Here is a 27522-nt window from a genome sequence, read left to right on the forward strand (position 1 = left end):
ATTTAAATTATATAAAAATGTGAATCTAATGGCTTACTTATAAGTAATCATTCAAATACAATTTATACACTTGAAATAGATGAATTTGTTGTATAAATGAAATTATTTCAAGCGTTTAATTATAAATTATAACACTAAAAAGATTAATATTTTGAAAATATGTAGCCTCACTCAGCTCTTTGTCCCAATAAAAGCGTACAGAACATTTTTTAATAAGTAGTTTGGAAATGATTTTATTTCAATATATTTCATATTCATTCATTAGTTCATATTTTCTGTTTTATACTTTTACACAAAAATACTTGTGTGTGTGAGTGTGTCCGTGTGTTCGTGTTTGTCTCGTAGGTTCTTCTATTGGTATTGGTGTGTCCTTGAGTAGTCCTTTGGTATCGCGGTCTGTCTGTCTCTGTGTGTTTACTTTTTTCTGTATGTAGTTGTCTTGTATGCCATTAATCTGAGTTGGACATAACTAAGTGTTAAATACAAGTTGAGTTATCTCATTTAAATATTTGTTTACCATTTAAATGCATTTTCGGAAAAGTTTCATTGAATTTCTCGTTTCTTAGCTGATTTATTAGTTGTATACCCATGTTGACTTTTCTGTGTGGGTGACTCAGCGATATTTGATTCATTTATTTAGGGGGGTGCCAAGAGCTTTTTACATCTAAATGTTTTTAGGCTTGTATATAGGTGTGTATGTATATATATAATAACTATTACTTCACATCGAATTTAGCTCAGCACTTTGTTTTCCTCATGCTCTTTGGTTTGTTTCCATATATGTATGTTTGTCTGTCTATCTCTTGCATGAACTGTATAACTTTTGCCTTTGAATGGTGAGGGATATTTGTTTTAGTTCTTGAATTTGTTTAATTTACACTCAATTCTTGCTCTTCTGCTGAGATAATATTGCCCGATCCCTATTACTCGATCATCGTAAAGAATTCAACTACTTTTGGGATGTGTGTCTGCCGTATTTCGTATTTGTGTGAAGAAATATCCTTAAGGTATGGGGCTTGCTGGCGATCTGATCTCTGTTGTTACTTACAAATTATAACTATTTGTATGTATATATTTATGATTCTATTTGGTATGCGTGTATATATATGTGTATGTATATATCCATTTCTATTCATTGACATAAAATTTGAAAATATACTATATAACTTGTTGATGCCCCTGCAAATGATAGTTTTTGAGGATCTTTATGGGTTTTCGCTATCTAGCAAGGGTATCTCCAGTACTTCCGTTTTTTTTCTGGTTCTATTCACTTTTAAAAAGTCTTGCAACATGGGAGGTGAAAAAAAAACCGTTCCAGTACACTGAAGAGCAAGCGGCCAGGCTTATATGTATATATAATAGATCTTTCCTTAGTTCATATGTGTGTGGGCATTGAAAGAGCATCTAAACTTCGGCCTGCCGAAGAATGCTGTTCAAGGATCTCTCTTACTTTCTTCTTAAAATTTCGCTTAAAGATCTCGATTCGCTTGTTCTTGTATAGTAAAATTGTAGTCTTCGTATTTTTTGTGTGTGTTTTCTTGGAGTAAAGGCTTTGTCAGTTTTTCAGGAGGGTCACTAGTAATTACACATTTATATGTTGCATTTTTGTTTTGTAGCAGTAACGCTTTTTACCAAGTTTAGATGGCGGTCAAGGCTTTCAAGGGTTAAGCAGTTGGGTTCGGGTTATTACGGGTTATCTATCTGGTGCAGGGTGTGGTCCATTATCGGTGGTTGGATGCCTTGCCTGGACATTTGATTAGTCGACAGACAGTGTCAATGAGTTCTAAGGTCAAAATATTGCGAAATAATCAAGAAATTGTTTACAATCAAGCCAGAAAGTTGTTCGCATTTGAATCAGATGTACACTTGGTCACATCGTCGGAGTGAAAGGTCACACTGAGCTGATTGTAGGACCAACTTTGAAACGGTTTGATTTCTTCTTATTCTTTTGGAAGAAATTTTCTCATTGACAAAGCTGCGTTTGTGTGCGTGGATTTTAGGGCGTGTGATAGGCTTGTGTTCTTGTGGAAACCGTTTAGGAAGTTTATTTTTAGTTTTCTAGTTGTTTGTCGTCTCCGGCTCGAGTTGTAAGTCACGTAGAAAAGTATAAAGTAAGATGCATGCGGTTCCTTTTCCGTTTCCTCGCGTTTCTCTTGTTCCATTCCCACTGTTCCTAAATAGGTGCTCTTCTAATCCGCTCTTCGTTTTTAAGCTGATATTGTTGATCTCAATCTAGATCGGTAAGTCGACAGGTAGTTATGGTTTAGACCTACGAGATTGTTACATACGTTGAACTGCATACTAAGACTTCTGTATTTGTATTTGTATCTGTGTCCGTGTCGGTGTGTCTGCGTGTGTGTTATGTTTGTACATATACTGAATCGTTATCGTAGTCGATATCGCTACCGTAATCTTTTTGCACATACATTTATACATAAATATGTAGCTGCAGGGGTTTCGTTCGGAAATCAAGGGTTAAGTGTAAGGGTTTAGTCAAGTTGGTCCAAATTGCTCATATCCTTGTCTAAATATTTGATTAGGTCCGAACAAGCATTTGTTTTTTGGAACTTGTTCTATCTATCGCTATCGGATCTTATCCGATATATCTCTCCCATATATCATTTAACCAACTGGGAAGGGGGAAGCATTTAATTGACTGCCAAAAAGTACGCTAAATAGTTACGTGATTGCCGAAATACGATAGGAATGCCCCTGCAATGCTCTTTAGCGATTCGATCAGAGTTGTTTATATAAGTAGTGTAGCTGTCAATCGTTCAATTTTTGGCAAACGTATCGATAACAGAATTTTGATATCCTAATGTCATACACTCACAGGCAAATCAATTCTTTTGTTTTGTCGCATTATTTGTTGTGTACTTTTTGTATTATTTTGACAACATAGAAAACAATTTAATAAAATCTAATTCTTAATTTATTAATTGAGATGATTTCAAAATTGTAGTCGGACTTAAAAAAAAGACTTATAGGGAAAACATGATCCAAAGTAGTAAACATCTATTATATATTTGTTTTATATTAATGCGTATTCACCTATTGTCTTTACTTATTGAAATATTTTTTTGATGCAATTTAGCAAGTAAGTCAATCATTAAAAACTGTCAGCCATTTTTTTGTGGTTCTCATTTTTTAAATACTTTGAATTGACTTAAAAGATTTAGTTATTGATATCTGACGATCCATTGCAAGGACATTAATATTTTCGGCCTGTCAAATTTGTTCATCCATATTAGGTTTTGGCCAACATCTGGCTTGCTTTGCGATCTTTTTTGCCTGGGCTCTAAACTAGTTTAGTTATGCTTGAAATGGCTTACATTTGGTTTTTTTTGGTTTAGTTGCCATTTATTTTTTTGTTTTATGCATTTGTAAAACACCTAGAGTTCTTTTTTACGATTTTTGTAGTTGTAGTATCTTTAAGATAAATATTTATGTATGTATATATATATATTTGTATCTATATGTATAGTTGGTTTTGTTGGAAAGTTCTTTTGTTTTTTTTTTTTTCATATTTTTTTTTGTTGTTGATTTTGTTTAAATTCAAGTTTTAGTCTTTATGTTTTGTCATTCAAACAAGGGAAGTTGGTGGCATGAACAATATAAAACGCTGTGACCAATTAAGTGGAGTTTTCCGGCGCGGAGCACCCACTCACTCACACAGCTGTAATGCAGTACAGTAGTAGTTGTAGTATCATAAGGCAACAAATCAATTTGAAGTGTTAGCTAATTTCGAGTGGTTTGTTTAGGTAGAGTCTTACATCTAGGAGTCGAGTTAGCCGCCAAGGGATTTTACTTGTTTTCGATTTCCATTTAGCTAGTTGATGCTGGGTGCATGCCATGCAGTCCCTGCTCGGGCGCCATGTGTAGTATATATAGTGTCCTGCTCAGTCTTCGCAGGGCCACCAACAGAAAACTGTTTGAAGTGCGGGGACTGGAAGGTACATACACGAATACATTCGATAAACTTATAACTAGGCTGCTAGTCTCGAGTCTAACTACAGAAAACACACAACGAGCGGAGATCCACACGCAGAGAATTACTTAGCCGGGCATACACTGATGCGTTCTGGTTTACATATATATATATATATATATATGTATATATATATGCATGTTATATACATATATGTTTAGTACCTCATTACTTACGCACTACAACAAACGTACACAAAACTTAGAGAGAAAATGACACGTACACATCTAGGTACATACATATATGCTGCAGCTTGCAATTACAATGCACAATTAGTAAAGAGTATTAGCTGCGATTCACTAGACATCCAAATGTACACCGAATAAATATGCCTCTTAACACTTTCATCGAATTGAACGCTCAATAAGTGCTCACTTAATTACACACATTCAAAAAAAAAAAAAATACAACTCTTTTTAATTGTTTCAGTAAATATAGCTTTATCTGTATCCAAGGACCAGCTTGGTCTCGCCTCAGCATAGTGCATATTTTATTAAATCTGCTCTTTTTCTTTTTTTTTCTATATATCTCTGCGTTGCCATATCGTAATTGAATTCAAGTTTCGTCTTCGCCAATCAGAGCTCGCCCTGCAAAGTATGCAATCATTTTTGCATTGCTCTGCATTCGCCTGTGTGTGTGTGTGTGTGAGAGTGTGTTGAACTATATGTAACATAATTACATACAGCAATGTACATTGATTATAATTAACTTGGGTTTTTCATATTCTCTGCATTTTTCTGGGATATGTGAATGCATGCAGTTGGCCTCAATCGTGTTTCCATTATCGAATGCAAATTGATATTTGTTTTTTTTTGTCTGCTGGCCACCACCACCTCCCAAAGGATTCTCATTTTTAGAAACGTATTTAGCAGCTGAGAGTTGCTGCCGGAAAATCGTGCATAATCGAAAGAACGGCATCTCCCACAGTGCCTTCTAATTGAGTGCTGCCATCAGCGTCATCAGCAACACCAATGCCCCCGCAGCAGCAGCAGCAACAGCAGCAGCAGCAGCAGCAACAGCAACATCAACAGCTGCGGCTGCACAATCCAATCGTTTGGCCATGGACATTGCTCCTGCGGGCATCCCGCTGCAGCGACTTTCATCCCACGTGCAAAAATCGAACCAAACGAACAAAAAAAAAAATTGGGCAAAAAGCGGGCGAACAGCAACGAGCTAGAAGCAAATGGAATAAGTCGACTGGGACTGAATCTACATACATCGGATAAATCCAGCGACCATGCCTGTTGCATACATCGATGCAGCTGTATTCCCGTTCCATGCACTTCAATGGGCCAAATTTGTTTTGCGTAATTAGACGTGAATTTCGCATGGGAGCGAAACTGAAGGCCCCAACTTCCTTTTTTTTTTGGTGTCTGGAATCCTGGACGTTTTTCTGAGAGTTCACTGGCACGGAAAATTGATGCTGCCATGTAGCTATTAACAAGGAATTCCCAGCAAAAAACAGTATTCATCAGAATCAAAGAAGTTAACCAAGTTAGTTCTCTTTCATTGCCATGCTAACTTAGTAGTAAACTATTATCGGTGGCAATGTCGTTAATGCATTTAGCTCGCTTGATATGATCTTTCACGAACTACCAACGTTATGCAATGCTTTCAAATTTGTTTATGCAGCTCGTAGTTTTTCTACCCACACAACAGCAAATTAGTTCAATAATAATAGATGTATATATATTTGTGTGTGTGTGTATGCGCATGTACATAAATAAAAATACTTAAAAGGTAACAAGATAAAAATATAAAATAATATTTAATTAAAAAAAAAAAAAACAAAACAAGAGAGTAAAATCTGTGGAAACCTAATGTAATTTGCTAGGAGTTAAACGTAAACCTAAGCTACCAGGCAAAGTCGTCAATGGCTGTGAAAGCCAAGGAACCCCCAGCTGCTAAAATTGAGGGCAGGGGATGGGGCATTTGATTGCATCTTGAATGGGTGGTGATGGGTTGTGGCTTAAGCCTGGCCCACCTTTCCACCCACTTAGACATTTTCTGGTTCCGGTAATTTGCGTTCGCAGCAATGGCAGACGAGGGCGTTCAAACGCTGACCAATCGCCGACCACACGGTCATCGACATGGAGGACACCTCGCAGCTGGACGAGGCGTCCGGCTGCTGCTGATGCCGCTGCAGCTGGCGGTGCTCCTCGCGGCCCTCATCATCGTCCTCCTGCTCTTCCTCCTCCTCCTCCACCTCCTGTTGCTCAACGGCCCCGTCGTAGCGCTTGCTAATGGCTACCGCATCCTGCCTGGTGCTCCCCTGTTGTCAAATCTTTGGGCCCGCCTCTGATGATGAGCCGCTGGCCAGGCCCATTTCCACGCTCAGGCTGGGCGGCACTCGTTGGGCAGTGACCTCTAATCCGGTGGTCAAGCCAGCACCGCCACCCGCACTCTGAAGCGTATTGTTGCTGGGATGGCGACTGCTGTCGTTGGAGGAGTATCTCATCATGCCGGGCACATCCAGGCTGTAGGCGCGATGGCGCTGATGGGCATCATTTCCGGTGGTCATGGTGGTCAGAGCTCCGCCGCCTGCGCCTGCGGTTCCTCCTCTCGTCTCGCCTTTTACCGTGGATCCTGAGCTATTGGTGATGGTGGTGCAGCACATGCCCGGCTTTATGCCTCCTCCTGCTCCCAATCCGTCCTGATTTTCACCCAATCCATTGGCATTGTTGTTGGTCCGTCCCGAACTGGAATTGGAACCGGGACACGGACTACTACGTGTGCTGCCGAAGCGCTTGTTGCTCTTATCGAAGCTGAAGCTAAAGTAATCGGAGAACTGGCGCAGTCTCGATTTCCAGGAACTTCCAGAACCGGCCGATGGTCCTGGCATCCCAGGGCCACCCGATCCTCCAGGTACTCCGGAGCCGCCACGGCCACTGCTGGCGCTGCTCCGTGTGCTGCCGTTGCTGGGCAGGATTTGCTCGGTGACCACCAGGGTCGGCGATATGTTACCGTTCGATGATGTGGCCAGCTGCGGCATCGACGGTATGACCAATGGAATCTTCTTGTCCTCTCTGTCATTGCCATCGCCCTCACCCTCCGATTCCGCCTCGGTGCGGGCCAATAGCTCCTTCAGCTGACATCCGACCGGATGATTGGTATTCGCATTGGTGTCCTGCGGATTGCCAACAGCCACACCGCCGGCGCCAGTGGTCTCCGTGCTGCTCCGATTGTGCCGGCCGTAGAAAACATTGCTGTCCGAGATCACCTGCGGCAGTCCGTCCGAGAGGCGGCGATTGTTACCGGCACTACTATACTGATCCAGGCTGACCGCCCGATTGTTGCCAAAGTGACAGCGATTGCTGTGATAGCCGTGGATGTTGCCGTACGAGTTCCGGATCCGCTGGCCACCGCCACTGCTGCACAGTTCGCCGATCATCGAGGGACGCTTCTCGCGGGAGGACTTCCGTGAGGTCGAGTGCGAGGACTTGCTCCGGTTGCTGCTGCCCTCGGTGTCCACCTTGAACTTGGACGTCTTCTCGGCCACCTGCAAAAACCGAATGTAAACGGAAAAGTCTGATTAGTTTATATGCCGTGCACAAAACAAACTTTGACCCGTATTCTTTACTTCGTGTCAGTTTAAAGTAGCTTTTAATGGAATTTCGCAGCTTAAAACGATGAGAAAGTTGAGTCTTGTAATGAATGAACTTAAAAACAAAATGTAATACACTTTACATTAATTTCTCTTTACTTTTTAATGATTTTAATAGAAGCGTTTTTACACACATTAAAGCCTACAAATATTTAGCAAAATAAAAAAGTCTACTTTCTTTAAAAGGATATATTTATTTTTTTTTTTTTTTGCATTGGCATGAACACTAAGAACACAAACTGAATTCATTAAATATATTTCGGCAAAAATGAAATTTAATACCATTTGGATTTCGTTAAAATATTCACTTCAGGTTTACAGACATTTTTTGTGTTCCTACGCAGGAATTGAAGTTGGCCAGTCGAAAAGATATTAAAATATTTTAAATGATTTCGTTAGGTGGGTAATATATTAAATAAAGATTATTTGAAATTATTCGTAAGTATGTTAATAGAATTGTAGTTCAATTTTGTTCACAATAGTGCACATGTGAGAGAGTTCTGGCCCACTTACATCAACTTCGGTGGCCGTTTCCGAGTCACCGCTCTCGCTGCCCTCCGGCAAATCGTGGAGCTCCGCCGCCATTCCTCCGGGCTCATCCACGGACGTCCTCGAGGCGGACTTTTGCGATGGAATGCTGCGTCGCGACTTAACACTGATCCCCGATCCGGAGCGCGGCATTTGTGGCGATACGCTACCAGCGGCATTGCTGCCGCCTCCGCCGCATCCAGATCCCGTCCCACCGCCAGCACCACCGGCTCCTCCTCCTCCTCCGCCGCCGGAGCCCTGCGAATTGCCCTGTCCCTTGTCCAGGCTGAGCTTATCGCTGGCGCCGCCCGGAGTGCTGACCATCGCCGCATTGGAATCGATGGTGCCGCTGTTGCTATCGGAGGTTGCAGACGTATTGCTGTCCGCCACCGATTTGCGTGTTTTTGTCTGGGCATCGTTGAGGCGCCTGATTAGATAATGGATTATACGAAAATTAAACAATATGTTGTGCCACAAGTTCGCATTAGAAATGAGTAGTTACCTGTAGTACTCTAGGGCGATGCGCACGGGTATGATGATGAGCTCGGTTAGCTCCGGCACCAGTTCGCCTAGGGCCTCGAATAGTGGCAGGAGAACGAGTCCGATGAAGCGGACCTGCGAGCCCGGCTTGCTGACCTTGTCCGGATCCATGAACGGCGTCACCGGCAATCCCTCGGACTTCTCGGCGGCACTCTGGGCAAAGAACTCCTGGAGCAGGCGGTCCAGCCAGGGCTCGGCCACGTCCATGGGTCGCGCCTCGTTCGAAATGTCCGCCACCTTGATCAGGATCATGCAGAGCTGCGGAAGGATATATCCAAAGCTAAGGTAATACCTTCTCATCGTGAATATGGTGGCTGCGACTTACCAAATTGATGTGGGCACGGTTGCTATAGTCGAAGATGGGCGTTATCTCCATAAACTGCGTGAGGATTTCATTGTGACGGGCCATGTCCGTGGCCAAAATGCACCGGATGATGCCCTCGCGAATGTTACTGAAGAATTAAAGAAAATAGTAATAGTAGTTAGCATTTTATGTTCTTTTATTAAACCGATTATTGCTTACAAATTATTGTTAAAGTTCTGGGCAAAAAACAGATTATTTTATGCCAAATATTCTGAAAAATGGTTTTTGCATAAATTAAACAATTCCGATTGGAATTTTCATCATATCTTTGCTAAAATTTGCCATATAGATGAAAGAATAATTGTTTTGAGCAGATATTTATCAGTACTATCACTTTTTGAAGGATTTAGGAAAACTTATTTTTGGGTAAATTTTTGCATTTTTTGTAAGGGGTAACATCATCAAAATTTGCAAAAAATTTCAAAAATTTAAATTTCCCATGTTTGAACACAGTTTGATTGCAAATTTAATAACGAGCTCAACGAGCTATGATATTCTATGGTGAGACACTTACTTTTAAAGTTGTGGCCAAAAAACTGAATATTTTATTAGTGAAATTTTGAAATGTGTTTTTGCAAAAAATGAATATTTCCGATTGGAATTTTTATCATACAGTGGCTAAATATGGTCATAAAGCTAAAAGAATAACTGTTTTGAGCAGCTAATTACCAATGCTAACGATCCCTATCACTTTTTGAAGAATTTAGGACAATTTATTTTCAGTTCATTTTTTTGCATTTTTTGTAAGGGGTTACATCATCAAAATTTGCAAAAAATGGCTAAAAAATAAATTTCCCATGTTTGAACACAGTTTGATTGCAAATTTAATTACGAGCTCAACGAGCTATGATATTCTATGGTGAGACACTTACTTTTAAAGTTGTGGCCAAAAAACTGAATATTTTATTAGTAAAATTTTAAAAAAGTGTTTTTGCAAAAAAAAATATTTCCGATTGGAATTTTCATCATATCTTGGCTAAATATGGTCATAAAGCTAAGAGAATAACTGTTTTCAGCAGCTAATTACCAATGCTAACTATCCCTATCACTTTTTGCAGAATTTAGGAAAATTTATTTTCAGGTAATTTTTTCGCATTTTTTGTAAGGGGTTACATCATCAAAATTTGTAAAAAATGGCGAAAAAATAAATTTCCCATGTTTGAACACAGTTTGATTGCAAATTTAATTACGAGCTCAACGAGCTATGATATTCTATGGTGAGATACTTACTTTTAAAGTTGTGGCCAAAAAACTGAATATTTTATTAGTGAAATTTTAAAAAAGTGATTTTGCAAAAAAAAATATTTCCGATTGGAATTTTCATCATATCTTGGCTAAATATGGTCATAAAGCTAAGAGAATAACTGTTTTGAGCAGCTAATTACCAATGCTAACGATCCCTATCACTTTTTGAAGAATTTAGGAAAATTTATTTTCAGGTCATTTTTTCGCATTTTTTGTAAGGGGTTACATCATCAAAATTTGCAAAAAATGGCGAAAAAATAAATTTCCCATGTTTGAACACAGTTTGATTGCAAATTTAATTACGAGCTCAACGAGCTATGATATTCTATGGTGAGACACTTACTTTTAAAGTTGTGGCCAAAAAACTGAATATTTTATTAGTGAAATTTTAAAAAAGTGTTTTTGCAAAAAAAAATATTTCCGATTGGAATTTTCATCATATCTTGGCTAAATATGGTCATAAAGCTAAGAGAATAACTGTTTTGAGCAGCTAATTACCAATGCTAACGATCCCTATCACTTTTTGAAGAATTTAGGAAAATTTATTTTCAGGTCATTTTTTCGCATTTTTTGTAAGGGGTTACATCATCAAAATTTGCAAAAAATGGCGAAAAAATAAATTTCCCATGTTTGAACACAGTTTGATTGCAAATTTAATTACGAGCTCAACGAGCTATGATATTCTATGGTGAGACACTTACTTTTAAAGTTGTGGCCAAAAAACTGAATATTTTATTAGTAAAATTTTAAAAAAGTGTTTTTGCAAAAAAAAATATTTCCGATTGGAATTTTCATCATATCTTGGCTAAATATGGTCATAAAGCTAAGAGAATAACTGTTTTGAGCAGCTAATTACCAATGCTAACGATCCCTATCACTTTTTGAAGAATTTAGGAAAATTTATTTTCAGGTCATTTTTTCGCATTTTTTGTAAGGGGTTACATCATCAAAATTTGCAAAAAATGGCGAAAAAATAAATTTCCCATGTTTGAACACAGTTTGATTGCAAATTTAATAACGAGCTCAACGAGCTATGATATTCTATGGTGAGACACTTACTTTTAAAGTTGTGGCCAAAAAACTGAATATTTTATTAGTGAAATTTTGAAATGTGTTTTTGCAAAAAATGAATATTTCCGATTGGAATTTTTATCATATCTTGGCTAAATATGGTCATAAAGCTAAAAGAATAACTGTTTTGAGCAGATAATTACCAATGCTAACGATCCCTATCACTTTTTGAAGAATTTAGGAAAATTCATTTTTCCGTCATTTTTCGCATTTTTTGTAAGGGGTAACATCATCAAAATTTGCAAAAAATGGCGAAAAAATAGAAGTCCAATTTTTGGACACAGTTTGATTTGAAATTTAATTACGAACTCAACGAGGTATGGCATTCCACATTTGGATCAATATTTCGAATGTTCTGTTCAGGAAACTGAAAATTTTTTGATAGAAAACCTAAGAAAATTGATTTTTATGTTATTTATTATATCTCGGCTATATTTGTTCGTATTTATTGTTTTCACTTTTTCACGTCAGTTCATTTTCATTTTAGTTCAGAATTAAAATGAAAAGTGGTATTTAGTGAATGATACAAACTCACTTGGCATAAGTGCAATCTTAATGGAGCATTGCTCTCCGGAATCAAGTTGTAACAATTGCAAAAGTTTTTGCCTTTTGTTTTGGCTGAAAATTGGTTAAATTGGAAACTTAAACTTAAGGTGAAGCCGAGATTGCGCTTTCCATTGGCTTTTCCTAAACGTGGCTCTAGTGTGGTGGTCACCGGAAAATGTTTACGAGAAAACAAGGCCAATGAAGTGCTTTCGCCACGGAAAAACAGGAAAAACATAAAAACTGGAGTACAGAAATACGGAAAACAGGCCGAGGAGAGACTGACAAATGCAGCGCGCGTTAAATATCAAATTGCATTTCGTTTCATTTGAAATCGAGGCAGCCAAGACAAGAGTGTCGGGTGCAGCAGCTAAAGAAAAGGAAAAGCGAGTGAAAATTGAATTTTTCGTGTCAAGCTGCATTGGCTGCGCGTCAACTCCCAAACTCGTGGTGGAAAATTCAGCGCTTGCAACTGCCGCATTTAAACGGCAAATAGAGCAACGCATTTCATCCGCCGTCTGTCACGACTTTATTTATACAATAAACATACGTACATATATATTTTTATATATATTTTTTATTATTTTCCCATCGATGGCAACATCAGTCGGATTAACGCAACATTTTGCCGTGGGAATTACGCTGAAAGTTGAACGGAAAATTGCATCTCCATCAATAACTAAACAATTTCTGACAGTTTGATGGCTTCAGGTGGCCCCGCAACCCCCTCTAACCATTTCTGAAAGAATGGACTTTAAAAATGTTTAACCTTCACTATTACCAAGCTTGTTTTGTCACCTATTCAGTTTAACCACGAACTATCCACAGTTGCACAAGCAATTTTCCAGCTTAACAGACATTATTCACTCTGCTGCCTAATTGGTTTATATTAAAACCCAAAAAGAAGCTACTTATCCTTGATTCTAGGTACTACTGCAAAATTATTCCTTTCCTCGGTTTCGTTTTTGAGTTAACACAATGGGATAAAGAATCATCTTGAGGTCGCCCTTGTGGAAACAGTATACTTGGATTTTTCCTCTCATTTTACGATTGCAAATCCCGAATCGTCATCATTATTGCCAACAGAACATGGAGCATGCCCGGAATGCAATGCACCTTGTAATGTCTGTCACTTAATTAATAAACTTACGCATGAGTTTGTGCCACTCAAATCAGGATTTAATTAATGGCAATGCCAAATAGTCGGAGTATCGAAACGAAACGAATTGGAGTTGGAAACAGATATGCTTCAATTAAAGTGGCAAGTGCAGTGATTATTATCCATTGCCGGCATTATCCTGCCAAAGGAGCAGCGGGCAACTCCTTTCGCTTTCCGCTACGATGATGATGATGATGATGAATTGTGCCGCACAGAAAATGGAAAATGGGGAATGGAATTTGGCGAGAGGACTGCCAGATGAGCAAAGTTTTTGCGCCGACGAAAACCGGCAACTATTATGCGCTAATTATGACTAAATAATTGCATGAAATGCGCCTAGCGCCAACCAAAACTCAACTCGAAACTAATTTGCAAAGCGTCGAGTGCCGAATCTGCCGCCAGCAGATCCTTTTTCTCGTCTAACATACACTGGCAGAAAATGTAGGCATTGTTTAGAACAAAATTATGTATTTAGAAAAGAAGCGAACGCTTCTCTTTGCAATTAATAAATTATTAATTATTATTATCTAAAATCTCTCATTAGTAAACTAATGCACATTGATTTGAATTTAATTGGATTTTTTTCAGTGTTGCTCCTACTTTTCGCCTCCGCCTCCGCTTGCGTTTTCTTTGATGATTTATTTTTGGTTCAAGTGAAGCAGCTGGTTTCAAGTATACCGCCCGGCCCCGCCCTCTCATATCTTACGCCCACATTTAAGCTTGGCACATCCTTCATCAGTTTGTTTGTTGAATTTTAATTGAATTTTTATTTCTCGATTTTGTGCCACAAAACCGGCGTTGTGCGGTCAGAAGTTGATCCCCAAGCAAACGCAGCTTGGTGCAGATAGTTTACTTACTAAGCAGCAAATCGGGAAATCCCAATTAGGCGAAAAGGGGCGAAGGAGCAGATGAAATGCAAGAACCCATTTTCCAAGCCACCTGTCCCTCTGCAATTTCCAAATGCATTTTCTAGCCAAATTGCATTGGGCTTTTGGGACTAACTAAATGTTGCCTTAAACGAAAAGATAAGCCCGCCATCTCGATGAGTTTTGCAAGTAAGATGAAGTAAGTACTTTACAGGCACTCGTTTAGACTACATTTAAATCTTCTAAAAGGGTTAACGAATTGAATTTAAACTGTTGATAAAATATAAAAAAAGAAGCTTATTCTTTCTAAATCTCGTCATATATATTGCCTATCTAATACGAGCATTTTTCACTTTAAGTTAAGCGAAAACTTATGTTTTAGTTTGATTTAAATGGATTGACTGTTAATGAAGTACCTTTCGATTTTTAGCTCTACCTGTGACATTAATCGATTTTATTTAAGCTCCTGAATGTCACTCACTTACAATCGAACAGTAATCGATCGAAAAGCTAATCTGTCCATCTCCTTTTCTCTGTGCGCGCTTTTCCCTTTCATTCATTTCCGTGCAGTTTTATCTGCTTCTCAGGCAGCGTAAACTTGACTCTCAATATTATTAAAATCCCAATCGCAGCGGCCTTTGTTCCACAATCGAAACTCACAGAAAAAGTTTGAGTCTTAAGAATCCAAACTGTTAGTTTTTAAATCTAATGAATAATATAAAAAAATTTAAATTATTTATACTAATATGCCTATTAATAATCCATTAATCCCTCTTTTCATACCATATATATCCCATTTTGTAAATTTTTCTGTACATATTTCTCTCAGTGTACGCGTGCTTGTTTGTTGGGTAAGGGCAAATCATTGAAGGTGGCCGGCTAATTTGGTTTTGCATGGCAAAGTGCCTGAAATCGAGCGACATCGCGGGAGGAAGGGAGGGTGGTGGGTAGGGGGGTCGATGGAAGATGATTAATTGATTACGCGTGTGCTCCGGATTCAACGGTAAATGCTAGGCCCAGTGACTTTGGAGAATCGGGAGCGAATTCGGGCAGCATTATCTCCGGTTTCATCTTGATGATGATTTGGCCTTGTGACCAGCTGATTTACTACACACGATTTACGCTTTCATTGAGTGGAAATTCAAGTTGGCATTGGTTTTGGAACTCGTTTAATGGGTAACAGCCAAGCCATATAATTATTAATATTCATTGGAATTTTGTAGCATTAAATACGTATGTTTTCCAGCGAATTCTGTTTGGGGGAAAACCTTTCGATCGACCCTCGTTCCCGCTGACATCGGCGGACTCACGTTGAATGTCAGGCGGCGCGGTTATCGGTGGCTTATCAGCACCCCGGACTTGGGTACGGATTAGAACTTGGACTCGCGAGGGAGAGGAAGTCAGTAAACAAACGTCGCTGTAAGTGGAAGTTAGCTGCTGCAATGAAGCCATCACCACCACCATCATCGATCACCTGGCTGGGAGTGATCCTTGGCGTAATGCTGCTGAAGCTGGCGACAGCCCAGGATTGCCAGCAGCAATTGGAGAACGACATGGATGCGGAGGTGGAGCCGTGTCAGAATTTTCATCAGCATGCCTGCGGCAATTGGTATTCGAGCACTTCGCAGCGAATTCTCGGTGCCCACGATATGCGATCCAAGTGGGTGGCAAATATGAAGCTCCAGCTCATTCGGGCTCTAGAGGAATCCTCATCCACCGACAGCGCCAGTTCCAACACCTCTTCAACCGCCCAGTTGCGCACTTTATACAGGTGCTGCTTGTTGAGTGGCCAGTCGATTAGAACCTACACCGATGCCCTGTCACGAAGTGGTGCCAACTTCCCAGTGCTGGCCAACCATACCGGAGGATCCTTCGATTGGGTACTGGCCAATGCCGCCCTGCGTACGTACGGAGCTCAGGGTCTGTGGCGACTCTTGGTCAAGGACAACTGGCAGTCGGCGGAACAGAGGATCTTCTACATACTGCCACCCAAGTTCGATCTACTGGGCCGCGATGATGAACTGAACGAGTTCCTGTACCAGCGCTACTTGAAGATTTTGCTCTTGGAATTGGGCTTGCGGGTGCGTAGAGCTGCTCTGCTGGCCGAGAAATTGGTTGCATTCGAGAAGAGTCTGCAGAAGCTATTGCCCAACGATATGGAACAGACGTTGGTGCTGCGAAAGCCCCAGAGCCTGAAGGACTTAGAGTCGCAGCTGCCGGGACTGGAGCTGAAAAGATACTTCGAGACGATCCTAGAGGGTATCGATTGGGATTCAACGACGCTGTTACTGGTGGCGGACTTGGACTATCTACAGGGTCTGCAGCGATTGCTGGCGGAGCACACTTCGGATCCCATGGTCCTGTCCACTTGGCTGCTCCTTCAGTTACCCGCTTATTTCGAATTGCGACTACATGATGACGAAAAACTGGGCAGCCAGCGGGATCATTGCCTGGAACAGTTGAGGAAACTAATGCCCGGACAACTGGGTCGTCTGCAAATGCAATTGGTATTGGGCGAATCATATCAGGATGTCTATGACACCGCCATACAGCAGATAGCCGTGCTCTTTCGCGATCTGAAGCAGCAATTTGAGTTGGTACTGAATGAAACGGAGGTCTTCCACGAGGATTTGGTCACACGAAACTTGGCTCGTGATAAACTGAGGGCCATGCGATTGCTAACGCCACGTCTACAGGATCCCATCAGTGGTGGTGGTCCTGGCACGCCCCAACTGGGCGGCAATTGTGATGAGAACCTATTGCAGCTGTCACTTAGCCAAGCCAAATTGGAATACCGACAGGTATTCGGTGAGCCGGTGACCTCGGTGCCAGCGGATCCGCTGTCCGTGAATGCCTACTATCGCCTCAAGTTGAATCGGATTGAGTTGCCGCTCGGCCTGATGGCCACGCCCCTTATCCAGCAGCAGTGCTCCAAGGAGACGGACACGATGGCCAAACTAACCGCCGGATTGGGCTACATTCTGGCCCACGAAATGGTGCACGCCTTCGACTTGGATGGCCTTAATTACGATGCCTCCGGCCAGTTGGCCAATGGCCAGTGGTCGGCCAGGGCGATTATCCGTTTCGGGCTGAGAGCCGCTTGCTATTTGGGCGTACGGTACAGTAATGCCACGCTAACCGTCAACGAGAACATCGCGGATACCGAGGGCCTTCGCCTGGCCCTCGACACATATCGCCATCGGAGTGGAGCTACAAATTTGCGTACCTTCTTCGTGGCCTTTGCCCAGAATTGGTGTGGCACAGTGGCCAGTACGGCGGGCTTGAGCCAACATGCCGCCCACGCCGAGCGGGTCAATAATGTCCTGGGCAATATGCCGGAATTCGGGGACACGTTCCAGTGCAAGGCAACCAGCCACATGAATCCCGTCGACAAGTGCCACATTTGGTAATGGCATTTATGTTAAAACTAATGTTCTAAACTAATCACAGCAACTAATCGCAGAAATAAATTAGACTGTAGCCAGAAAGTAACTAGAAACAATAAAACATTTTCACTTTTTATAGGAATATAGAATTTTTACTATCTATGGTATGGTTTAGAAGATATTGGTAAAATTTTATGTTTAATGTTTAAACATTTTTCTAATATCAAAAGAAGAGGCTGGCTAACTTTAACTTTCTTACCAACTTCTATAGCCGCTGGTAAATTTAATAAATTTAATTATTTCTATCGTTATTTGTCTTATTTTTGGCATCATCGACTTTTCGGCCAACGTTTTACATTTACAAACAAGTGTTGCTATTTTTTTGTTGTGAAATTGCAGTTTGGCCACAATCAAAATCAAATAAAATGCAGCATGCGTAGCAGAGTTGGTTATTTTTTGTAAAATGCCACGCCTACAACACCTGCACCGCCCACTTGGAAGGTCATATAAATAAAGAATCAGCCCAACCATATGCAACAAAATGTAAGGTAAAAAAATATACCATAATTCAAAATACGGCGAATTTGGCCGGTGGTCAAATATTTGCCATTATTGCTTTGAAATAAATGAATGTTTATGAATGTAAATACAATTTACTTTTGCTGCTTAATTAACTTATTGCAGTGATGCAATTAAGTAGTGATCAATGCAGTTGTTTAATCAAATTAACTTAATTTTAATACCATGCCTGTCGGTATGCAAGTTTGGTAAATGATTTATTCGGAACTTGTTACTTTTCAGTTTCAAGCAAATATGATACTCGAATTGTAAGTAGCTTTCCACGGATTAAATTAAACTATTCCTTAGTCGTAGCATAAGCGTTGTGAAAACCTTTTTTAATTGGCCAAGTAACAATGGCTGTTCTATCGAAATTGTTGTGCTTTAAGCGTTTTTAAGTAATCCTTATTACCTCTAACTAACTATAATATTGTATTTCCCCAATAGGCGACTGTAGACCATGCCATTGTTGAATGGCATTTTCCAAACTCAAGTTACTTGTTACTCGAATTGCACAATTTCCAAGTTAATTCCCATCGGTCTGGCTTGTTATTACTGAGTCAAATGGAATAACAATATTTGCTTATTTAGTTGGATATTTCCAGGAACAATACCTAAATTTATGCACATGCCAACCAATTCTCTGGTAATAATCATGCCTACTAATCGCAACGACAACTGTCTACGTACGGTTGGCAAAGGCCACATCGATTCCCCAACCGCTTTTCACCCGCTTTCCCGCCCACTTTGCACCCGCTTTTCCGCCCACGCATTTTCCGCCCGCTTTAACCAACCACTCGCCTGATGATGGCTGGCATATTGTGTGCATTTGCCGACAAGTTTTGCCATCAAAAACTCCCAAAAGTATCCAATAGTTTATGCACACAAACTTGCCAAGGAAAATGGGGGAAAGTGGGCGGATAATGTGGGTGTGTGTGTGGGTGTGTGTGGCAGGGGGGCGGTTATGTTGTCAAGGGCGCGACTTTCCCTTGATTGCGTTTCTTGTTCATAATGATTCCTGTCATTGGTGATGATGATGATCAAGTTGATGTCCCAGCCTCGCGTTTTTCATTTTCATTTCGCAATACCCACTATCCTTATTGCTCGCGATTTTTCCCACACTTTCCATGCACATCGCCCACGCAAGTCAAAGTCGAGGAAAAGCATTTCGCCGGCTAATCCACTTAATTAGTGTTTGTGGAATATTTTCCAATATAAAATGCATGCAATGAATGCGGCGAAAAAAAAAGAATTACGCAGAATAAATGAAATTGCAAGAAAAACCATGGAGTGGGGTGCGAGCAGGAAAATGCGGCAAAAGCAGCGATGGGTAGTGAGTTTAAAATGCGAAAAGCCAGTTGTTGCGGGGGTCAGTTAAGCGCGGAAAATGCTTCGCTAAGCCATCAAATAGCTTTATTATATAAACGTATAATCTGCGGAAAGCAAACTTTGCGCTCTTCCTCGCCATTTTCATTAGTTAATCGAAACTGTTTAAGTTGTATTTTATAAAAGAAGCGATTGGAAAATACGTTAGCGTAGCTTAATTCAAATATTAATGTGGTACGAGGAAAGTCTTTAAAGTATAGAAACAATATCTTTTGTTAATTTCTTAAAATCTAAAAAGGCTTTAAAGTTGTTTCAAGATGTTCTTAACTGTGCTATTCACGTACACATAAATAAATTTCAACTGACAATTTAAGCAAACGAAACCGTCGGAGATTTATTTTAATTACTCGATAAATCGATTGCTCAATGGCAATTGTTCGTTCGATGGATTTTCAATTGCACTCGATTGGCGCGTTTTCTCGAATTAAGTTAAGTTATAAGCGAGCTGAACACTGGGATTATGTCGTGTACGGGCCAATTACAGCTTAATCTTCATTCCATTCCAGTCCGGCTGCATATTGTAAGCGGAAAACCGTGGAAAACTGTGGGAAACCCAGGGAAACCCAGGAAAAACCAATGAAAAACAACAATAGCAGCATGGACATTTGGTAGAAAACTTCGCTCTTCTTCTGTTGCAACTTTCTTTGCGTTTCGCGATTCTTATTTTTATACCCAGAGAATCAACTGCAATAGGGTATATAGATTTTTCAAAGTTAAAAAAGCAGTTTCCGAAAAATAATATAACTAATAAAATGCAAAATTGGCTGTGTATTTAGCCAAACCAAATCTCACCTATAACTAAAAACTACCTTTTTTTTTGTTGCCCTAGTTAAGAAATAATAAGCAAGGGGTATTATTCGTTCAGCATTTTTGCTTGCGCCACAGAATTGCTCAGTTTTTCGCTCCTTAAATATTAAATCAATGGATTTCGCAGTCGTGCCTTGGCATGGATTTCAGGTTGGGTCAGGACAATGGGTGGGCGATGGAGGTCAAGTGGGGTGGCGCTGGGCGTTGGGCGATTGAAGATGGGAGGTGGATGGGCGGTGGGCGGTGGGCGGTAGGTGATTGGATGCAGTGCAGCTGGTAGCTGTTAATTACCACGGCAATGGGGCGAGCGTTTAATGCAATGCCATTCGGTACGTGCCGCGCATAAAGTGGATGCTCGGCAATTAATTGACCCAAAGCCACCGAGCCGAATCCCCGGCAAATAGGACCTTAAATCGAGCTGAAACTCACTTGAAGGTGTCGCGGCTAAAGTTCTTGAATATATTGCATTCGGGATGCTCCAGCAGGCGGAACGCTATCGAACAATGGTGGTTCTCCAGCGGTGAGATGTCATTGTATCTGCAAATGATATCGCAATGTCAATGAGATATATATGTATATGCATACAGTGTGTATATATTTGCAAATCCGACGCGGATTTACGCACCTGAGAGCCAGCTCGGTGCGGGCATTGATCTGGTAGATATTATTGTAGCCAGGATGGTCGAGGTCGTGGCAAATGCAGGACACCAACAGGATCAGACACTCCAGGTCGCCCAGGCGACTCAGCAAATTCGCCTGGCGCGTTATGGCATACATCTGAAAAACATAATTGAATTAAATGGTAATAGTATAAATATGATTTAATGCATCTCTTATCTTTGCATTCACTTTGATTCGTGAAGTTAGAAGTAAACGTAAAGCTATTTAATTGTTTTACAACCCCAACTTTTTGTGGCCACTAAAAAGTTGCATTCTTACTTAATAGCCTCATTATTTCCCTCCGTCAGGCTAATTATACAGCTTTCGGTTTTCCCCCTTGGATTTGTGAGCAGTATCCCGTTTTCTATCCCTCGGAAGGATGCACCGCATCATCTGGCCCTCGAGCATCATCGATCTAACCATTTATCTTGATGCGGGCAATTAGTCTTGGCAATTTAACATTTAAACTTATCCGTTCGAGGTTAGACAGGTAAGGCGGCTTAAAGCTGCCCTGCATTTCCCCCCTTTTTCCACCTATTTAATCCGATCCACCGTCTATAACCTTTATCGCTTGGTCCTGTCGCACCTCGAACTCTTTCGCCCACCGCCTTGTGCCAACTTAATTTGTCTGCTGCGAAGCCCTTGCAATTACTAGTGGCAGGATCTACCCCAACTGGAGGACCCATTCTCTTGCCACACTCAACTCCCTTTGAATACCCTGTATGCTTGTAAAGCGGAAAGGCGTATTGTATATGCGAAAGACTTTAAAAAGCTGTATTCGCAAGGGAGTTACAAACACCTACTACTGAAATGGGATGTGCAAGTGTGCAACAATATCATTTGCTTATCGAAGACAGATGCATTGCGATTTTCTTTACTTATATAGATAATATACTTATCGATAGATATTATACTTATAGATACTATACTTATAGATATTATACTTATAGATACTATACTTATAGATATTATACTTATAGAAACTATACTATAGATACTATACTTATAGATACTTTTTGAACAGATAATAGTTCGTTTATCATTGTATAACATCTAATACTTTTCTTCTGATTGATAGGGTAACTCGCAGTCGCAACCCTGCATTCTGGAGCTGCCTGTCCTTTTGGAGCTGCAAACTCGTTGCCTGCAAATGAAGATGACTGGGCGACGGGCGACGCAGACCCTCAAGGAATTTCAACAGCGTTCAATTGAAGCTCTTCGAAATGCGAAAGCAGCGCAAACTTTAATCAGCTCTTTGCACTAAAGTTGCCAAAGGGGGTGCTGCCCCATCCGATGATGGGGTTGGGTGGCCAAAGAGGTGAGACTTTGGGGTCTCTGGTCGTAAAAGTTGTTGCACAACTTTCGCCGCCATTGCGTTTACTTTGGCATTAAGTGCGAGTGAAAGGGGCCGGGGAACCAAATTGAGAAAGAGCGAGGGCTATGCGATATACATATATATATATATATATATGCATATATATATATAGAGTCTATATGTATGGACGGATATGGTGTGAAAAGAAAATCTCTCTGGGAGACAAAACGTGGGCGCAGGGGGTGCTATAAATTTATGCAAATGCAAATGCTGTTTGCGTTTCGAATTTCGCAAGTTTATCTAAATTCATTGTCAACAAACAGACGCACACAACTAACAACCCACTCAAACCGCCCTGCCTGCAACACAACCCGCCCCACCCCCCCGATAGCCGCCCACTCTCAAGGGTGATGCATTTTCTGCTTGTTGGCAAACTTTTCAGCGGACAAAAATACACCAAGGAAATCAACTGCAGCGTCAGATGAAAAGTGCAGCCAATGGAAATTAGTCAAAGTGTTCGGTCACGCCCCCAACCTGCCCCCCGCCCCCGCGGGAAAATGGGGGCAGCGAAAAAGAAAACAAGGAAAAATAAAGGAGGACAAGCCGCCAGTCGCTTTTCGGCGGCTTCGGTTCAATAATTTAAATTTACGCTCTTGCCGCTGCCTTAATGCTCAGTTTTTGTTCGCCTGTTTGCAGTTGGGGCGAAAGCCGCTTAACGGCTTGACTGTCATGTCCTGCAAACGGCTTTTAGGTCCTCGCACGCACACACACACACGCCAAATCACACACACACACCAGCACATGCCCCTAACAAGCACTTATGTACAGCAGCGGCAAGTACTAAAACTCAACAATTACCCTAAAAACCAATCGAACCAAAGCCTAGTGAAAACTTCAAATGAAAATCCAGATTTTGGCTTTTGATATTTACAATAAATTTAGATAGTTTTTATGAAGACATATCAACATATTAACTGAAGTTCGCAATTATATGGCAAGTGTATAGATAAGCATATTGATATTGATATTATTCGTTATTGTTGGTCAGGGCAGTGCTATTTTTGCGACCGCAGCTGTGCTGCTGGCCAAAACCCGCCTATGCAAATGGGCGTCCCCATTGAATTGTAAAATACGCAACAGCGCAATATGGATCGTTGGAAAGCTATAAAAATGGATAGGGTGTTGGGCAACGGAAAGGGTATAAACGCTGACCCGTAGTTCGAAATTCAAACATTCTGCAATCGATTCATATATTTAAAAAGGATTTTTGCCAAAGCTGAAAATGCCAAAGGCTTTTGCATTCCCACACACACACTTACAATTATTAGTCGCAGCTTTTCGATTTAAATCCCAAATGGGGAAAAAAACTCAAATTTTTTGTAAAAACCAATAAAGGTTTATGATTTTAATAGGATTCGATGACCACAAAAGAAATTATTCACTCTGCTGGTTTTATTACGAAAAATTACGATTTCGTCACAAAAGCTTTTATGAACATGCTAAAAATATGCAAATATTTAGAAATCAAAAATAAAATGTAACAACAAACTTAATTACGCCCAAAAGGATAATTCGTCCTCATCAATTGGCTAGCTTTTCGTGGACTGCGGCTATTTCCTTGCAAGTGTCCTTCGGCCGGTGCAATACCGTTACGCGGCCAGGACAATCATAAAAATCATAGAAATAGTGCACACAGGTGGGGCGCAGGTGAGTTGGCCACCGATGACGAGGACGATGACAATGGGCGCCCCCATGTTTGTTGTTTGTGTTTGTTTGCGTGGCCATGGTTTTGTTTTTTTGTTTTTTCATATTTCTGTGTTGCTTTTTTGTTTTTGTCTGGCACATAATGCGGTTTATGGCAAACATATTTAACATCAACAACGGCAGAAAAATAAAAATGCGATTGTCATAGTTGCGCTTGTGGCAGCAATTTTGCAATGGGGCAACCGTGCGTATACTTGATGCCTCGACTATCTGACTTTCTGTCGTCCTTTTGTCCTCGTTTTCTCCCCATATTGTTGACTTCAACTTGCAGTCTACCGTTGCTGCCACGCCCACTCCCCCCCCTTTACCTGCCCGCCCTTTACCTGTTAGTCTTTGTTGCCTGGAAAAATAATTTATTAAAGTTTTCGTTTCGCTTTTCAGGTTGTTGTGTTTTTTTGTGTGCGCTATATATGTATGTATGTGTCTTTGTCTTAGTTCCTTCAAAAGTTACTGCTACAGTGGAGATCGACTAAGTGCGACGCTTAATGGCAAAGTTTGCCATTGAAATAAGCTTGCAGTGACAATGCATCTTAATTCATTTCAGCTTCTATTTTTGTAACACAAGAAGTGAAATGAGACACTTAAAAAAAGGCAAATAGAGCTGCATTATAATGATGATAGAGTAGCGAATATGCTATATCCTATACTAGAATCGAAAAAAGATGGATTTGAAATACTAAACTACCATGCTGATATATTATTCGGCTTATGTAATGCATATCCTTGTGGGTTATGCTTATACTGGTAATAGGGTATGTATTTCTGGGAAAGTAAAATGAAAGGAGCTCGCTGCAAGAGATGCAACAACACCCGGCAACTTTCATTTGCCAAAAATGTAGGTTACAAAAAATATGTTCCGCTGGCACTTGAGCAGCCAAGTGGGTCGCTGTTCTAAGTGCTCAGTTGGGTTTTCTTTTGTTTTTTGTTGGGGTGGAAATGGGTGGTTTACACCCAATACTGGGTGAGTGACCAGTCACTCGGTCTTGCCTTTTCCACTCGCCTCCTCTCGCCTTGCCACACGGGCTTTTCCTTTTAAAAGAGAAACAAATTCTTCGTATCTTTCGTATCTTGGGCGTATCTTGGCAGCTAAAAATAGGTCCTGCTCTAAGCCACATTTCGCACTCGGATACATTTACACGTACATTGTCTGTGTGTGTGTCGTGTGTGTTTGTTTCAGTGTGTGTACGTGTGTGTGCGAGCGTTTTGGGTGGATTGCCCTTTGGCGCTTTGGTTTATTTTTGCATTGCATACAACGGGCGCCGCTCATTGTTGGCACCCACACAACGACAGAGCCACACGCACACAGACACCGGATACAGTCAGAGATACAGATATAGAAATACTTATGTGCGCCTTATAAAAATTCCCACATTATATCGATTGCAAGCTTTGTCTGTCCAACCAGACAACTATATGGAAATGTACATGCATTTATTATTATTATTCGGTGTGGAAAATATCTGCATCTATTATTTCACTACCAGCTACGCTCAAGTATTTTATTAATAATTTGCGACACGAATCGGCTCGGGGTGTTGAGAAATATTATATATTAGAACACAACTTGTATTGAGCGTGGAAAGGCCTAATGGCCTATCCGATTTCACTTCAAAGAATGTATACTATATATACAGATATATACAAGCACATATGGTTGCTTATAATCAGTAAAAACTAAAATTAGAACATAACAAGTAAGATCTTATGCTTTGTAAATTATTAAATGTGAAAGATATCTAGACCGGATATTAATTCATATTTAATATTATGCAATTTAAATTATTTTCGCATTCACACTGGCTGAGTAAGGGGTATCCGATAGTCGGCGAACTCGACTATAGCATGCTCTTTTGTTTTAGATTAAATTGTTAGCTCACCATCTGGGCAACGCAGAAGCAGTGCCGAAAGTTGTGGAAGGGCACCTCGTTGTAGTGCTTGTAGACCTCATAGAGCCACTCGCGCAGCGTGTCCACCGGAATGCTGAACTTCTCGATGAATCCCAGCTCGACGAACATGGTCTGCATGAGATGGATGACATCGGCATCGCTCCACTCGTAGGAATCGAAGGCCGGCAGGCGCAGGGCGGCCCTCACCTCCTCCGAGAAGGTCGTATCACAAATTTCCAGGAAGCGGCGCTTCACCTCCTGATGCTTTGGTAGACTGCTTTTACGATGCGGCGGGCCCAGCGGTCGTTTGGAGAGACCTGCGATTGAACGATTACTGATATCAGCGGGAATTTTCATTTTCTAAATGATCTTATAACGAAAAGTGACTCAGCTTAGTGAGATTAGCACGAAAATGCTAGCTGAAATGTCAAAAAGTTTGTGATGTGTGGAAATTTATACGATAGGTGAGCCCCGTTCACACCATGTGTTATTTAACGATAGTGCTTCTATGGATTTTATGTGTCATCTTTATGTTCCTGCCACCCGCACCATGATTTTTTTCCCTCAGACAGACTTGGATACCTGTCGACCTGCTCGATGCTTCAATAAATAAATCAGGCAGTCGAAACAGGAAATACAGTCTAACGAATCGAGCCATGGCAATTTGGATTATTGCAAATAAAGCGGTGGAGCAGGAGCAGGAGCAGGAGCAGCCAGAATCCAAGTCCAGATCCAAATCCAAATCAAAATCCACTTGCCGGACTCGAATATGAACGGAAATACATTGGCCTGGTCTAAACCGGTGGCACAGCTTCCTTTTCTCCCTTTTTTTTCTCCTCTTTCTGAGGCTGGGCAGTCTTCTTTTTTTCCCCCTCGTATTTTTTTTTTTCGTTTTTTGTTTTTATTTCAACGCCATAGGCGGGAAATTAAATTTTCAATCGGTGGCACGCTTCAATGGCTGAAAATGAAGCACCGACCGAGCTGTGGACCTGTGCCAGATAGTTCGCCTCCATCAGGCGGAAGCTGCCACGCCCCCACCATCCTTTGCAGCCAACGGCCTCCGGCCAGGTGCGATCCCGGAAAAGTTGAAATGCTTTGCCTCAATTTAGCTTGCAAATGAATCAAAACATTTTATGATTGCGGCCCACCCTCGAGAGGGAAATGAACTAGCCTTCATGTTTTCGGCGCCTAATGAAGTTCGGCCAGCAATCCTTTTTTGTGCTTTTCTTTTTCTCCCAATGGAGGCCACAACTAGGCTAGTGGTTGTATCGAAATTGTGGCAAAGTACCTGTATACATATTAATGAGTCCATTCACAATTACCCTAATATTTATATTTAAAGCCAAAGGCATCTACATGCACATGAAATCCGCTTTAAGCTTTTTTGGGCTTGTCTAACGTACAATTTGAATTTATTGGGAATTTGGCATGGCGTTCCAGAGTGATTTCGGAATTGCTTCCCTTCCATCGGACGACAAAGGAGAGTCCCCATCAAAGGACATTCCTGGCCGGCCCCTTTCATTTGTCGCATTTCCAATTGCGAGGGCCAGTCCAGGTCCATCATGGACCAGGGTTTATACACATAGATCGCTTTTTTGGGACAAGGGACCTCAACTTCCTGCCTACTTTCGAGCGACTTTTCCAGTGAAGGGCGAGCGAAATGCGGGGGCATGAGGGCCAGAATTTGCAAAGATCTCATTGTAATGAGAGCTGACTTTTCCGACAGTTTTCCTACCGTTTCGGGAGCCGGAGGTTTTTCCTCTATTCGTTTTCACCCACATCACAAGCGGTGCCACTTTTCGAAATTTGATTAAAACGGTTCCCTTTGAAGTGCAACCCCCTCCACTCACAC

At 41.0% G+C, this 27522-nt stretch overlaps 2 protein-coding genes across 2 annotated transcripts in view; one reads left to right on the top strand and one right to left on the bottom strand.

Moving 5' to 3' along the window:
- Window positions 1–379: 379 nt before the first annotated feature.
- Window positions 380–27522, bottom strand: part of LOC117148314 (high affinity cGMP-specific 3',5'-cyclic phosphodiesterase 9A) — a 110036-nt gene continuing 82893 nt past the window's right edge. Inside the window, exons 5-11 of the mRNA XM_033315643.1 lie at window positions 25662–25987; window positions 20671–20822; window positions 20475–20582; window positions 8986–9112; window positions 8623–8918; window positions 8106–8547; window positions 380–7487 (exon numbers count right to left, since the gene is read on the bottom strand). Coding sequence (XP_033171534.1) covers window positions 6267–7487; window positions 8106–8547; window positions 8623–8918; window positions 8986–9112; window positions 20475–20582; window positions 20671–20822; window positions 25662–25987 — 2672 coding nt within the window. The 3' untranslated portion in view covers window positions 380–6266. The remainder of the gene's footprint in view (window positions 7488–8105; window positions 8548–8622; window positions 8919–8985; window positions 9113–20474; window positions 20583–20670; window positions 20823–25661; window positions 25988–27522) is intronic.
- On the top strand, window positions 15305–17430 carry LOC117148315 (endothelin-converting enzyme 1). Its single transcript, XM_033315644.1, has one exon. The coding sequence runs from the start codon at window positions 15351–15353 to the stop codon at window positions 17316–17318; it is 1968 nt and encodes a 655-aa protein (XP_033171535.1). The 5' UTR covers window positions 15305–15350; the 3' UTR covers window positions 17319–17430.

This window comes from Drosophila mauritiana, chromosome X (assembly GCF_004382145.1).
Source record: "Drosophila mauritiana strain mau12 chromosome X, ASM438214v1, whole genome shotgun sequence".
NCBI lineage: Eukaryota > Metazoa > Arthropoda > Insecta > Diptera > Drosophilidae > Drosophila > Drosophila mauritiana.